The following is a 16,161-nucleotide window of genomic DNA, read 5'->3' on the forward strand; positions in this document are numbered from 1 at the left end:
CCGACGCTCAGTGTTCACAGGTGGTGCGGGAATGGCCGTAGAAGGAGAGAGGTGAAGGTGGTGGAGGGTTTTCGGTGGTGGTTTGATGGTTATGGTGCCGTTTGGAATGGCGGTGATGCGATGTTTGCGGGATTGAGTTGTGAAGGTAAATGTCGTGGCTGTTGGCGTTGTTGTTGTTGTCTGAGGGTTGGAGCGTGGTTGCCTTTGGTGACGATGGCTGGCATGGTGGTTAAGGTGGTTGTTGTGTGATGGCGGTTGAGACGTGGTTGGTTCAAAATAAAGATAGAACAGAAAAACGGCTATCTCAAAGCGTCGCAGTCTGGATGAATCACATAAATTCCCTCTATACAACGGGTTTGGGGCTAACTACACATGTACTTCGAGATATCTCACCTACGGGCCCTTCATGGTGTAATGCGAATTTCCACAGCCATAACAGTACTTATTCAGTTGTATTGTTTTTCTTTTCTTTTCGATGTTTTCCTACAGCCAGACACTCTCACTGCTTCTGGATACGTATCACAGTGAAGTCGACTGTTTTTTGAAGAATGTGGTGAGTACAGTATATTGGCAAGCTTAGTATACCAGCCTTCCAATGCATGATTGCGTCGCTTCTTCTTTTGTGCCCTACCCTCTACGACTTACAACTCATTGTTTTATTCACAGAGAGAACAGTTCAAAAATGTGGATCATGTCATCCAGGCTACAAAATCTGTCTGCAGTTCTCTGGCTTCCATTGAGACACAAACCATCACAGATGCAGTACTTGGGCTCAAACATGCTGCCAGGCCCTTGTCCAACACAACACCAGAGGTTACACATTTCCTTCAGTTCTCATTGATGTTATGTTGAGGAGGGAGCAAGAGAAATACGTCTATTTTCACTATTACTATACATTGGGGTTTCTCATGAGGAATGCCAAATTATTACTCATTGGAAGAAGAAGTTCCACAATGCAAGACACCTATCTTTATTTTGGTGAACTATAGATCGATGTCATTTAGATTTTATTTTGTTTTTGATAAAATTCTGACTGCACAAATTTTCACTTCGTTGAAGCAGAGTTCACATTACTTCTTGATCATAAAAAGAGGGCATAGCAAGAAAGTGGATGTTTGTTTTATGTAGTGTTCATAAGATCGTCCTTTTTGTTGCTATTTTTTTGAGGTGATACAGGTAAGCATTTGCTTTTACATATAAGGGTTTCTGTATCCACTGCATGTGTGTGAAGGTGGGAGCTAAGTTTATGAAAGGGGTAGATCAGGATGAAAATCGAGAGTTGTGGATGAGGGAGTTGCGAAAGGATGGCAGAGAAAGGAATTCTGCCCTCCATTTGCATTGCACCACACCGACACAATAAAGCAAAAGTGAAGGGTTGTCTGTGCACACATGATATCATTGACTTTTGAACTTTAAGTTGATGCTCTTTATGTTACAGCAGGCTGCTTCTCGGATGCCAGACGTTGCATCTGAGAAGACGTTGTCATCCAGCAGGCTTGGAAGCAAAGACGGAGGTGAGTTGTGGAGACTAAACTCTCTGTTGATTATGAAAAGGGGTTCAGGAAAACAAATTTTATATGCGATCCTTTCGATATGCACAATGTCAGCATCTGTGTTATTGACGGATGTTTGGCAATTCTTCATGTATTATGATGGTTTGCTTGTCAAAGTGGCTGAAAGGCACAGAACTTAGTATTATTGTGTTGTTGGGCCAAGCGAAGGAGGTTGGAGGTGGGTATTTCCTTTTAATCACGCTCACTTATGCCTCTGCAGCCGAATGAGAACATATTTCTTCCAGTGGTTGATTACGGAAAGGGTTAGTTTGACAATCCTTCCAATGATAATGTGAGATTTGCTTGCATTTGAAGACTCATTAAGTGTGGGGCCGGTAGTTTAGCTTTTCCAGAGCAGCGGAGAGGGAAGCTGTTGCGGCCGTCCTGTCATTAGAATGTAGAATTGTGTACAAAGAGAAATACGTTTTGAGCAGCGGTGAGGGGAGGCATGTGCGATCATGAGCAAGACTGGGCCAAAGACACTTCCTTGGGGAACTCCAGTCTTGACCGGTAGAGGTGATTCGAAGAATCTTTTGAGAGCTACATGCTGACTGTGAGTGAGGGAAGTCAGTATGCTGGAAAATATAGTGTTCTTGCATTTCACAGGCAAAATTCTTCACAAGCAGAGTAGGGTCAAACTGTGCCACATGTCCAGATACATAGCCCTCACCTCTTGCTTTGAGGTTAAGGGCCTTCAGTGATTGTGGAGATAGAAGTGGCACAGCATATCCAAAGTTGTGCATTGCAGTTGGGGCAGAATCCAAACTTCAGCTGTGATGATATATTCCATGATTTTGCTTATTATTGGAAGTAAACTAACTTCCCCTACAGTTGAGAGGATCTGGATTTTCTCTTTCCATTTCTTATTCTTGAATGATTTGATTCTACCAAAGCTAAGTCTATTATCAGGGTCCTTTTGAGTCCCCCTGTTGTAACTTCTTTTTTTATTCTGGTAATTGTTGTTTTGATTACCATCCTCAAATGTCCCATACGTGTTCTTTGTATTAATCGTTGTATCCTGTGTACCTGAGCTTTTTGCATATACTCTGTTGCGTAACTCGTTCGTGCTCTGCATCATCTGGATGCTTCCTCACTATCTCGAATATCATGCTCTGCTCATCTAATAAATTAATTATAAACTCGAACGGTGCTCGATAGAGCTCATACCTCCGCCAGGCTGAACAGTGTACGTTTTGTATCCCACTGATAGACGGAATCTTGATCTGGACTTGAACTAAAATCAAATTGGCTTTTTCTTGTCGCCGACCCAACTCGTCCACCAAGTTTTGTCCGAATCCGTCCATAACCTTTTCAGATATTTTGTTCACAGACAGACAGACAGACACAGACAGACTGGCAGGGGTGAAAACATAACCTCCATCCACCTTCAGTGGCAGAGTTAACTAAAGTCGAATTAACAATTGCATTTAAAAAGACAAGCAAAGATTAAAAACAACGTAATTTCCTTCCCTTATCATTGTTCTTTAGTTATTCGTTCCCTCTTTCATTCTCATGCTTCTCCATGTAAAATGTGCTTTTTGTTCTTTTCTGTGTATTTAAGATGCAATTCCTAATTCTGAATGTATTCTTCCACTAGCTACATTTACTTTTTCCATTCCAATTTTTCCTCCTGTACCCTTTTCCTCTGTCCCCCAATCCAACTCTCATTGCCTTTGCATTAATTCCCATTTCTGCCCTTCCCTCTTGGCATCACCAAAACGAAAATCTTGTGCAGCATTTAACCTGTTTTTAACCTTCATTTAAAAGTCCACTTTTCCACTCCAGCTGCAATATTTGTGATTACGTGCTGGGATTTGAGCTGCAAAAGTGCAGAACAAGTTCTTATAAATGCTTGCTCCGGATGAAACCATTTCCATACCTGCTTTTCCCCTCCCTGCAGCTCTACTTCTTCTCATCTGTTGACTGTTCCTTCCTCCTGCTCACACACACTTCCCACTCACCCGCCCACTATCAATCTTTCCCTCTCCTCCTCTCCATACCAAAGGTTCCAATCCTCCCGGTCTCTATTCTACCTCTGTCCATCACTCTGTGGGTCTTTTCTAATGTCAGTGTTTCAAAGAAACTTCTTTGATGTCTCTGTCCAAGTTGCCTCTGCATCTGCTGAATTTTTCTGGCTGAAACTATTCTCATACAGGATGTTCCCAACCCATCTGTCTCCCTCCCTGTCTGTTCCATCCTATGCTTTGGCATCCTTCTGGGTTCTATCTCACATATATGTTCCTCACTCCCTTCCCCACAGCTCCTAGACCTCCCTGACCCCTCCCTTCATCCCTGACCCCATGGGGTATTTCTGGCTTTATATTCAGTATGCTTTGTCATGTTAATCCGGCCATAAAACTTTGCCTCAAGAAAAAGCCCAACCCCTGCACAGCAGGGAAAAATGGCTGTAAAAACGGTCATTTTATTATTTTATGCTTTGTCATGTTAAAAAAAACAGATAAAGCATCTAAATCGCTTCAATATTTCCAACCCTAGTTAAGATGTGCATTCAGACAGTTGAATATCCACAAAACAAATGTATTTTCCTTACTGAGAGCTTACTGTGCTAGATGTTCATGTTTGCATTTACATTAGGGAAATTTTGAACTTTGAACTGAAATGGGTTATCAAGTTTGAATTTGAATTTGCCATTGATTTTAAACCATATGTCAACTTCACTGAAATTAATCTCGAGTTAAATTCTGCACAACTAGTGAAGAACTTGTCCTTCTAGCCAGGTTAATTCCCCCATGCTTCTGTGTGGGTCAATTCCTCCAGGATTACGGATGGGTCAGTTCCTCCAGGATTACGGACATATAAATTCCTCCAGGATTACGGGAATATAAATTCCTCCAGGATTACGGGCATATAAATTCCTCCAGGATTATGGACGGGTCAGTTCCTCCAGGATTATGGACGGGTCAGTTCCTCCAGGATTACGGACGGGTCAATTCCTCCAGGATTATGAATGGGTCAGTTCCTCCAGGATTACGGACATATAAATTCCTCCAGGATTACGGACGGGTCAGTTCCTCCTGGATCACGGACGGGTCAGTTCCTCCAGGATTACAGACGGGTCAGTTCCTCCAGGATTACAGACGGGTCAGTTCCTCCAGGATTACGGATGGGTCAGTTCCTCCAGGATTACGGACATATAAGTCCCTCCAGGATTATGGATGGGTCAGTTCCTCCAGGATTACGGATGGTCAGTTCCTCCAGGATTACGGACAGGTTAATATGCAACTTTCAAAATGATGTAATCTGCTCCAGAATGCTCGATGTGCATGTACAGAAACCCCTAGGAACGGTGGTCTTCGGGGCACCATAACTTATCTCGTGTGTGCAAGATAAGGGTTGGTACCTGGTTTGGGTGCTTCTAAACACCAATGGGAAGGACATATCTGTGGCTTGTGAATGTACAGGACAAGTTTAAAATGATTATTATTATTAATCATGTTGGGAAGGGTGGAGGAGAGGGAGCAATGAGAGCTGTGAGGGTTGTTATAAACATGTTTGTTTGGTTCTGGGGTCACAAGAGTCATTGGACTACATTTTTGCATCTATTGCTAAAAGGAGGTTTGTGTGTGTTTTTGTTTTTGTGTTTGTGTGTCCTGTCATCTTTCCGAGGTCGGCAAAATGAGTGCCAGCATGCTGGTACCCTGTGTCAGAGTGGCGACCCGTGCAGTATTGTGTCCAATAGCCAAGGCGACTGCTTAGGCAGCACCAACGCTCTGCACAGAGTATGGTCCGTGTGTGTGTGTGTGTGTGTGTGTGTGTGTGTGTGTGTGTGTGTGTGTGTGTGTGTGTGTGTGTGTGTGTGTGTGTGAGTACGCGTACGCGTTAGCGTGTCAGCTCCACTATGAGCCTTATATCCTTTTTAAAACATAAAATATAAAAGTCCGAGCATTTTTAAAAACGATTCCTAGTTCATCAACAAATTTGTCAATTTCTGTAATATTGTCAATCTTCTGACCTTAAAAGTTTGAATTTGTAAAGTCTTTTTTCAACCTTTGTTTTTTTTTCCAGTCTGTTACATTGTGCCAAGTGTTGAGAGACTCACTTCAGCCATATATGAGCTGGTGGAGCTCTATTGCAAGACATTTGATTGCGATTGCTCTCCTGAGATGAAGTCAAGGTTGAACCATAATTCTACTCGAGAATCGCACACTATTGATGACTGCCTAAGCTTTGTCCTGCACACAGCACATCGCGTGCCTGCTTCATGGCTATCAAGGTGCCAAGAGAATGAAAGATGTTTGCATTTTGCTATGATTTAAGTGATCTCCTTTCAAAGTTACCGTTAATCTATTAGCACTAAAATGGAATTGATTTGTCAGCAAGAAATGCCAGTTCAGTGAAATTTACAAATTTGCTTTCATGGTGACATAATGATGCCAACGTTGAGGAATGTAAGCTGGATGACGGGATGTGACGCCGATCGAAAAAAGAAAAGCGTTTTTGATCATCCAGTTGTAATGGTTGGTATTCTAATACAGTGTGTGCTTTTGACAGCTATGAGAAGTATTATATCACATGTTCTCTGACACATGGTGGGAGTACCTTACTCCTTCAGCCTTTGCAGTCCAAATCAGGACGAATCCACAAAAGCTTCTTTCACCAGATTCGTTGGAATGACATGTAAGTACTCTGTGTACTTGCTTAGTTCCAAGTTTACGTTCCAGCTCATTTAAATGGTAAATCATCTCTCATGTGTTGAGGTTCAGAAGTTAAAATCAAATGATGGTCGACACTAAAATGGCAGAACCCTCTCATTTTATATTCTACAGACAATCATTCTGTTATAATCTGGACTGCCTTTCCTTGAAGGAAAAGCTCTTGTAGCGAGTATATTGCAATCACAATCATCAGGTGATGCTGGTGGGTGACTATTTTTGAAGCCTTTCAAAGAAAGTAGAGACTGAAATTAAAAAAAAGTAATAATAACAATGAACAGAAACAGCAAATATGAATTAGCTATTTCTCATAAATGCTTGGTGTTGAGTGAATGAAGTAAGAGGCCTGTTGTTCATTCAACCTGGAGATGGCTTGTCTGAAGAGATTGCACATTGTCAATTGCCTGGGGAGATGAAAGAAAATTGGACCACCTGTGCTGAAGCTCACCTGCATCAGGAGCAACTGTCATTCAACCCCTCCCCCCCACCCCCCCCACCCCTGCAGGTCCCCTCAGACCCTGAATTTTTTTTAATTCCATGAACAAACTTTGGTGCATCAAGGGTGATGAAGGCTGTGATCAAGTTTCATTGAAATTCTGTGTGTGGTTTCAGAGAAGAGAGCAAATACCTATTTTGGGGGGTCAGAACCCCCCCCCCTGTAGACCCACTTAATGAGGGAAGATTTTGATGCCGTCAATACACTTTGGTCCATCCCGGGTGATTAATGGTGTGGTCAAGTTTCATCGAAATTGTGTGTGTGTTGTTTTGGAGGAGACCGCAAATACCTGTTTTGGGGGGGGGGACCCCCCCCCACCGTTGACCCTCTTCATGAGCACAGATTTTGATGCGGTTAATAAACCTTTTTTAGGCATCAGATATGAAGTTTGTGGCCAAGTTTCATCAAAATTGTATACTTGGCTCAAGCGGTAATGACTGAAGTGTTTACGGACTGTGATTCATTCACTCACCTGCGGACACTGCTCAATCGCATAAGCTCACCTGACTAAAGTCTAGGTGAGATAAAAATGAATGGTCATTGAAAGAGCATCTTTATCACAACTTTGTAATTCTGTTTTTGCTTCCCCTCCAAATCTGAAAGTTATTCAGGTGGATCAGTTTTAAGATTGCCAATGGTAGTGATTTCAAGGAGTTAAATTGGCAGAAGAAAGGTAGGGAGTTTAAATTTTAAATTTTATTACAAAATCTACAAAGGAATTTGTTTTTTTCCATCTTGGAATAGCAACAATAACCTTTGAAGCCATCCACAGATGGGAGATTTCATCTATTACACGTGCAAATAAGGTGGAATTCACCAGCCCCATGATGGAATTGTCGGATCTTCAATGTGTATAGTATCCTTGTGATAAGCTCACATCTCATCTTAATATTTTGCAACCCTCGCCTCTATTCTGCCCACTCTGCTTTTTATAGACAACAAACGATAATTAAGATTATCGTAGGGCAAATAAGCGGTCTGTCCTTCTGGTTTGACTCAAAATGTAAGTTCCCACTCGTCACTCGATTGGCTGTTGAGCTCGCTTTGAAAATCCCAACTGAATAGCTAAATTACATTGAAATGTAATATTAGGGGAAATACTGTTTCAGCCCAGGTTGTGTGATGCATGCACACAAGATATTGGAGCATTTGTATGTTTTGGTTTTTTTTTTTGTATATACAACGTTGAGGCTCGTCGAAGAGCTGCAACATCGAACATAACATAACAGAACAGTTATAACTCGAAGGGCACTTGGTAGAGCGCATACCTCCGCCATGCAATGCCTGATCCAATGGAACATATCAGGCCCAATAAATATATCATTTTTAGCCCCATCTCACAATGGTGAAGAATCACTTAAAACATTCTCGGAGTCGGATCCGGATCTTCATCAAAATCTAATCAGTTTGTCCTTGTCACATACCCAACCGGCCCACCAAATTTCATCCGAATCCGTCCACAACTTTCTGAGATATCCTGCATACAAACAGACAAACTAACAGACAGGGGTGAAAACATAACCTCCTTCAACCTTCGGTGGCAGAGGTAATAATCCTGATGTTGGCTTAATGGTTAAAGTGGCTGGCTTAAGATCTTGGGGTCTCAGTTTGAGCTCCTCTCATGCCGTTAAATAATTCCATGTGGGATGACTCAGCCTGTCATCCTTCTGAGGTCAGAAAAATGAGTACCAGCTCACTGGAAACGAGGAACTGCATCAGCAGCACAGCCGCGCTTCCAGCAATGATGCAACCAACAGCCACAATCTGCCTACAAAATAATAATGTATAAAATCAAAAGTGGGGAAACAACCCAACAGTAGATTCCAGGGACATTTGGAGGACGAATGTGTGAGGGGAGTGATGAGTGAGGCGAGTCGAGTGGGGGCCAGTGGTGAGCCTGAATTTTGGGAACTTCACCATCAATGAAAGCAAAAGAAATTCAAGATGACAAAACTTAACTGGATAAACCTGGATCTGCTTTAATAAAAAATAATTCCTTTAAGCTTGAGTTTGCCCCACATCTTTCCTTAGCTTCTTATTTGTTTCCCTCTTATTCCCCCTTTTGTCCCAGTCCCCTTGACTTTCAACCCTTGAGCCCTATCCCTTTGTCTCCTGAGGTGTCAAAATGAGTCATTCTCACCCCATGTGCTTCTTGACGTCGAACCCCACTCTGAGATACGCCTCTTTAATTTACCCCCACCCGATATCAACCTTCAAATCTATACTGCCCCCCTCTTTTGTTCCGACGAAGGGTTCATGCCCGAAACGTCAGCTTCTCCCTGCTTCTCCTTGCAAGGCAGTTGAAATGCTTCTTTTGACTTCCATTGATTCTTTCGATTGTTCATAAACTGTAATGGGTCCATGTTCAAAGAGTAAAATAATTACTCTGCGCTTGTAGCACAAAGCAGGGTTAAGCAATTGGTTGACTGTTTGTCTATCGTTCTGTTTCTATGATCGAGGAACTACTTCATTTCAATATAATTTTACATTTTTATCACTGTAGGACACGAATCGGAACATGAATCGGACCACAAACCTTCAGTTTAGCAGTAGTTTAGCTCTTAATTTGGCAAATTGTATGGAGTCTCCTTTAAAAAAAAAATTAAAATTTTCAATTGAACTTTGATTTTATTTCAATTGAATTATATTTTTGAACACTGAAAAGCACAAATTGCCTTGTTTGCACTTCCAAAAACCTTCAGTTTAGCAGTACTTGGACAAAATGCTATGCCGCCTCGACCATTCCAATTTGCTGCGCACGCTGAGGGTGGAGTACCAGCGACATTCCGACAAAATGGTGGCACCTAGCAATGCAACGACAAAGCTAACTTCGTCTAAAAAGGTCTGTTTATTTAGTGCATCCTTTTCTTGAAGATCGTTCCAAAATCATCAATTTCTCCAAGAAGAGTTGGCAGAAGGTTCAGCTCTGGACTGTTCCGTTTGACCCATCGGCTTCGTATGGTTGCCATCACGCCTCTTATTCAGAGTTCACGAACAAAGCTGATATAGATCGTGCTCAGAAACGCAGATCAAGAGTGTCCTTTTTCTCAAGTTTGCACAGGGTGAGGTGTTCTTATCAAGTCGAGTTATTTTTGAAGCACATCATGCAGATTCTTCTTTTTTCAAGGTTTGGCGGTATCAGATTAACTCTTTCAAAGCTCCATGAAACATTCAGATCGGTCAAATAACAATTTTAGAATGTTATACAGGATGAATGTTATTAGAAATTATATGATAGTTGCTGTGTGACTTAAGTTGGAATGATTCATCTCTTTCCTCTCAATTTACGGGGTAGAGGCCTGGCTGCCATGTTCTGCAGGATGAGCTTTGGAGTCAAGATATCAGAGCTGCCTCGTGAGACATTACTTAGCATCACACTCTATGCTGTACCGCAGACTATTTCGGGTCCAGCACAAGAGAGTGGAAAGCCCCCAGAGGAGCTTGGATGGGCCACGATGCCACTTTTTAACTTTTGCCAGTAGGTCCTACCTGATACTGTTAATTTTTTGCTGGAATTTCAGAAACGTTACTTTCAAGGGGAATGATAGATTGTCTGGTATTCTCACAAAAAGGGCTTGTTGCAATGAATAGATTAATATTGATGCATTCCAGATGTCAATCAATATGATTTCATTTTGTTGAGTAAGAAGATTTCAAAATGTCCACTGTTTATGTTGGATGACAATTTTACTGTAATTTTCAATTGTCAGTAAAGTCGAATAATAGAGCTGTTCGCACCGCTGGACGGCACTTCGCTTCGCTGCGGTTAGACCAATGCCGAGGCGCCGATGCTTCGCGCATTTGCCGTGTGGCTTGAGGTAGGCCACGGGTGGCACCATCACTCGGCTAGTTCCGCGAGCGGCTTGGGCAGCGCCAAGGGTGGGCAGTGCGGCCCCACTTGAGGTGCCTTCCCCAGGAGGAGGGTTTGATAGTGACTTGTCCCCATTATCGCTGCATCTGCTATGGCTCATTTAAACGTGCAGGTGGCCACGCTAATGTCAGTTAGGGAAATTGCTTCCTGGATTTGCTGTGCTGCAGCAATGTGGCCATGCTGGAGACCGAACAGTGTCCCAGCGACGGTTATTGGCCCCACAACTAAACTCTTCACAACTCCGCCTGTGATGTGCAAGTCAGCACATTCACTGCCGGTCACAAGCCCGGATTAAAGGAGGAGTTGGTCTCAAGAAAGGCATCCGGCTGGAAAACCTATTTGCTGAAACGTATGGAATGCAGATACTGAGGAATGTGGAACATGGTATGGCATACCTCATACGTGACGTGCAGATACATCACCCAGTTTCTGAGAGAAATTGCCAAGGGCTACCGTATCAAGAGTGGATGCGGTTACAGAAGTGAAGACTAGAGAGGAGTGAGAAGGTGAGGGTGGCCACATTGATTGTGGGAAGTATGACTGGGAGAGGCAGAGAGATTGTTGATGTGATGGAGAGGAGGCAACAGATTCTGTGTGTGCAGGAAACAAGGCAAGAGATATAGGGGACAGCTTCAAACTTTTCTATAGTGGTGGAGATGGGAGCAGAAACGGTGTTGCTATCAAATTGGATAAGACTTTAAAGGGGAACCCAAACGTTCAGACCAACTCGACACTAATCCATCCCTTGACACCCTACAAAATAGATATGATGTCTTTTTTTTCGATTTCTGAATTATAAAGTAGGTAATTTTGCAATTACAAGTCAAAATCTTCTTCTTCAAATTAGCCGTGACATCACAGCTGGAAGGAGACCACCAGATCCATACTGTATGCGGATTACATTGCGGTACGATTTTACTCAAACAGCAAATAATTTTCAATTTTCTACAAATTTGCCGAGTTGAAGCATCCTTGGTTCTCGTAGTAATACAAACCGAGAAGGTTTCATGCGACACCAATGGCCGAAAGATCGGAGGATTGCCAGAAATTGTATGAGGTTTGTCTGAAATACCCGATCGTGGATTGGGCTGAGAAAATGTTCGTTTTTTGCCCGGAAAATTTTACAGAGCACTGTTATGAAACAACAGAGATCGCTAGTTCTTGTGGTTATCTGTTACGATTGACAGAGGATGCCATCCCCATGATCAAACGGGAGAAGCAATCGTCACTCAAAACTGTAACACCATCTCTCCCCAGCTCCCAGTACATGTACGCGGGCGATTTTGAGCGGTGAATCAAACACCTGTTGCCATTGCCCAGCAGCTACCACATGAGCACCTGGAAACAATTATTGAGTATCAACTAAAATATCTACAAATCACATGAACCACCATCTCTTATAGTGGAGAGGAAGTATGTATGTATCATCATCTACTCCGAGAGGATTTGACCGAGGATGCTAAAACTTTCAGGGTTCCCCTCTCCCCTCCGCACCTCCCCCCCAACAACTATCACCTCCGCAATAACCACAACCATCCCACACACCCCCTCCACAACCCCCCTCCCCCCAATCAACCGTCACCCCCACAATTCCACCACCAGACACTCTCCTCCCCTCTAGCACCCTCTCCCTCCGCTGGGGCACTACATCAACACCCTATGGACACGACCAATGGACATATGGCACAGCCGCAAATGGCGTCTGGGAAAAGTATGAAACGGGATGATCCCATTCATACAAGACACCTCGTCAGCCTGTGACGCTGGGACAAAGCAGTCGTCATCCATTTTGTCCTTGGCGCCCATGCTGTCGGGCAATGATTGGTATTTCTGCTCGATATATATATATATATATATATATATAATATATATATATACCGATTTATCGATTTGATACAAAATCCCTCCCTTATAAACCATCAATTTAACGGAAAATCAAAACCTACCAATTTGTAGTGACCATGCGACCAGCATTGTCATCTTCATGAACATTTCCGCCTTCTTCCTCCGAATTGCTCACACAAGGTTCAAAACTAAACGCAGCTCCACAATTCCCCCAAAAGCATTTCCATCACGAATTTTGTCTCCAACCGTTCCTTCAAAATCTTACTGATCATTTTCAACATTCTGAGAACCATCAGAGATGCTGAAGATGGTGGGATCAGTATCTGAATCAGAGCTCGACATACACTGTCTCTATGTAAAACCACCGATCGGATCTAGGTGGCTTCCAGATGTGACGTCACTGGTGAAATAAAAAATCGACACTCGAGGGATTTTTTTTTTGACACTTTGTGATTGGCAAAAAAGAGTTTTAAAAAACTTCCCTTCAAATTAGACCATGATTAATGATTCTCAACAGTTTTCAGAAAACAAAACTATTCCGCTTGGGTTCCCCTTTTAGGAAAAAGTGGTGGAGGTAGAGTTAGCAATGGAGTTATGAGCATGAGGTTTGATATTGGTGGACAAGTGATCAATGTGATCAGTGCTTATGCCCCTCAGGTTGGATGCCAAGGTTGGCATAAGGATGTATTTTGGGAAGAGATGGATAGAGTGATTGCAAAGGTAACCAGGGCAGAAAGAATTGTGGTTGGTGGTGACGTAAGTGGTGAGGAAAATGGGGGTGTGGAGAGAGTGCAAGGTCGTTTTGGAATGGGAAAGAGAAACTAAGGAGAGCAGCGTATTGATTTTGTGGGTTAAAATTATATGGCAATAGCAAATAATTTTTTCCCATAAAACACACGGACATCAGATCAGATAAAAGAGAGGAGGTAAAGTGTCACAGATAGATTATATTTTGTGCAGAGAGGGTAAGTTGAAGGAGATCAAAGACAGTTAAGTCATACCTGGTGATGTCGTAACACCTCAGCATTGAATGTTGGTCTTAGATATGGTTCTCAAGGGACTGAAACGATGTAAACAACAGCGAATACCAAAGGTGAGGTGCTGGAAACTGGGAGACGAGGAGTCCTGGTAAGTTTTTGCTGAATACGTTTTGAGAGAGACGAGAGCAGAGGAAGTACGAAAAGGGAGTTCTGGTTGGGAGAAGACTTCAAACAAGAGCAGGAAGGCTGGAAAATAGATTTTGGGTAGGACTACAAGAAAGCAAAAAGGTGATAAGGAGATCTAGTGGTGGGATAGGGAAGGACAGGAGGTGATTCGTGAAAAGAAGTGGGATGAAGTCAACGACCAACAAAGTCGACATGAGTTTAGGATGGCAAATAAGGAAGTAAAGAAAGTGGCGGCAAAAGCACAAGCTTGCAGAAGGATGTATGATTATTTATTCAGATGCAGAGGAGGGACAGAAGAATATCTTTAGAATTGTGAAAGCCAGATAGAGTGCATCCAAAGGTATCTCCCAGATTAGAATGATCAAACATAGGGGCACTACCCCTGGGTGCTCACCTGGTAGTGGCTGGATAAGATAATCAGGGAATCACTGTTGGGCATGGATGACCCACAAAATATATAATGGAAAAGAAAGCAAATACCGATGGAGTTTTTAAAAAGTTTTTTTCATGCAATGTACAAACTTTGGTACATCACGGGTGATAAAGGTTGTGGTCAAGTTACATCGGAATTGCGTGTGTAGTTTCTGAGAAGAAAGCAAATACATATTTTGGGGGGCAACTCCCACGTGGAATCCCTTAGACCCCAATTTTTTTAATATCGTGAACAAACTTTAATACATCACGGATGATGAAGGCGGTGGTCAAGTTTCATCAGAATTGCGTGTGTAGTTTCTCAGAAGAAAGAAAATACCTCTTTTGGGGGACAACCCCCTTACACCTCCTTAGACCTGGATTTTTCAAATGTCATGCCCCCACAGACTTCAATTATTTATTTTTATGTATTTATTTATTTATTTATTTTTTATTTCTTTTTTTTAATGCCATGAACAAACTTTGGTACATCATGGGTGATGAAGGTTGTGGTCAAGTTTCATCGAAACTATATGTGTAGTTTCAGAGAAGAAGTTGAAAATATTGACAGACGATACGCCATCCCATAAGCTCCCCGGAACTATGTTCCAGGTGAGCCAAAAATGAGGACAACACAGTATTGAGAGATGATGTGGAGATAAAGAAGTGATGGAAAACATAATTTTAGAAACTGCTAAGTGATGGAACCCAATAATTCAGAGTAGAACTTACTGCAAACCAAGGGATAAGAAGAACCATCCAGAAGGAGGAGGAAGGGAGAGCATTAGCGAGAATGGTAAGGCAGTTGGGCCAGATGGGATACCTGTTGAAGGTGGTGTTGACTTCTTGCTGCAGCCATTTAGGAACATTTATGAAGAACAAGAAATGCCGAATGAATAGAGATCAAGTACATTGGTTCTGATTTTCAAGCAGAAAGGAGATGTGCAAGTGTGCAACAACTACAGAGGCATCAAACTCATGTCACACACAATGAAAATCTGGGAAAGAATTATTGATTCTTCATTAATAATGAAGATGAGTATCTCATTCTTACAACTTTTTGAACGACTCGTATTTTAGCTGTCTATGTAGTATGAGACATTACATTTGTGACAACTTGCAAGCTTATTGTTTTCTTTTTTTTCAAAAACTTTATTTCATCTTCGTTTTTATTAAGTTTTCTCCCTTGTGCCTTTTTTTAATGTAGTGTCCTGACTAGTGCAACAAAGCTACTGTGCCTGTGGCCAGCCAACCAAGAAAAGCAAATGGCTTGCTGCAACATGTCGAACCAACTCCACCAGGATGGGGTCATCCTGCAGGTGGGAAGCTTCTGTTGACCATTTAAAGTACTCATCCAACTTAAAAGTTGGTCCAGTTATTCTGAGAATTAATTTCAAGATAAGAGCCTGGTGCCCATTTCAATCAACCCTTTCCCTATTTTAAACACATTCACCATCTTCCTTTAATCTTCCTCTTACTTTATACCCATCCTCAATGAGAAAGGACTTTATACATGACGAAGAAGGTGATTTTGAGCTGATCTGATAGGGATGTTTGAGATTATTTAGAGTATAGACAAAATAAATGCAGAATATTTATTCATCAGAAAGGACTTTGGTGTATGGCAGGCCTTTACTTTAAGGCAGGACCAGGGGTCACAGCCTGAAAGTATACTAAAGAAGAGGAGTTAGGATGTTGGTAAGATGGTTCTTTCACTCAAGAGTAGTTATTAATGCATGGAGTGGTTTGGAAAGCTAGTGGCACCAGAAACAGTAGATACAGGTTTAAACTGGAATTAGATGTCTATAATTTATTTCTGGTCCAATAACCCACAAACCCCAACCACTCCTCCCCCCCCCAAACTTCCAAAATGATGATTAATTATATGTATAAATGTTCTTCCCCATTCCTTCTACCTACCATCAGTGAAATTATGTTGATCAACTGATGCATTTAATTAATGTGTTGGCGGAGTGACACAGGAGTGCATGTGTTCCATCATGCTTGCAAAGTAAAAAAAAACAAAAAAACTCCTTGTGTACCTAGATTGCCTTTCCTGCCTCGTGGTTAGACATCGAGTTCACCACACCACAACCAAGCGAGAAATGCTTCAGTTATTCCTTTGATGACTTGGACGGAGAAGATA

At 42.2% G+C, this 16,161-nt stretch overlaps 1 protein-coding gene across 8 annotated transcripts in view; it reads left to right on the forward strand.

The window, feature by feature from the left end:
* Nucleotides 1–16,161, forward strand: part of LOC147032987 (phosphatidylinositol 4-phosphate 3-kinase C2 domain-containing subunit alpha-like) — a 168,508-nt gene that overhangs the window by 76,557 nt on the left and 75,790 nt on the right. For 7 of the 8 annotated variants that reach the window (XR_015055420.1, XR_015055421.1, XM_085871067.1 and 4 more), the window contains 8 exons: nt 490–553; nt 667–813; nt 1,439–1,514; nt 5,580–5,787; nt 6,066–6,191; nt 10,042–10,200; nt 15,223–15,334; nt 16,062–16,161. The exon at nt 16,062–16,161 is cut by the window's right edge and continues 43 nt beyond it. Coding sequence is in view for 6 of the 8 variants with exons in the window: in XM_085871067.1 (XP_085727193.1) it covers nt 490–553; nt 667–813; nt 1,439–1,514; nt 5,580–5,787; nt 6,066–6,191; nt 10,042–10,200; nt 15,223–15,334; nt 16,062–16,161 (992 nt within the window). In the remaining 2 variants the exon portion in view is untranslated. The remainder of the gene's footprint in view (nt 1–489; nt 554–666; nt 814–1,438; nt 1,515–5,579; nt 5,788–6,065; nt 6,192–10,041; nt 10,201–15,222; nt 15,335–16,061) is intronic. The other variant, XM_085871064.1, reaches the window with a different exon arrangement.

The sequence above is a fragment of the Eptatretus burgeri genome, chromosome 2 (genome assembly GCF_056783735.1).
Source record: "Eptatretus burgeri isolate ZD-2024b chromosome 2, Ebu_testis_v1, whole genome shotgun sequence".
Taxonomy (NCBI): Eukaryota; Metazoa; Chordata; class Myxini; order Myxiniformes; family Myxinidae; genus Eptatretus; species Eptatretus burgeri.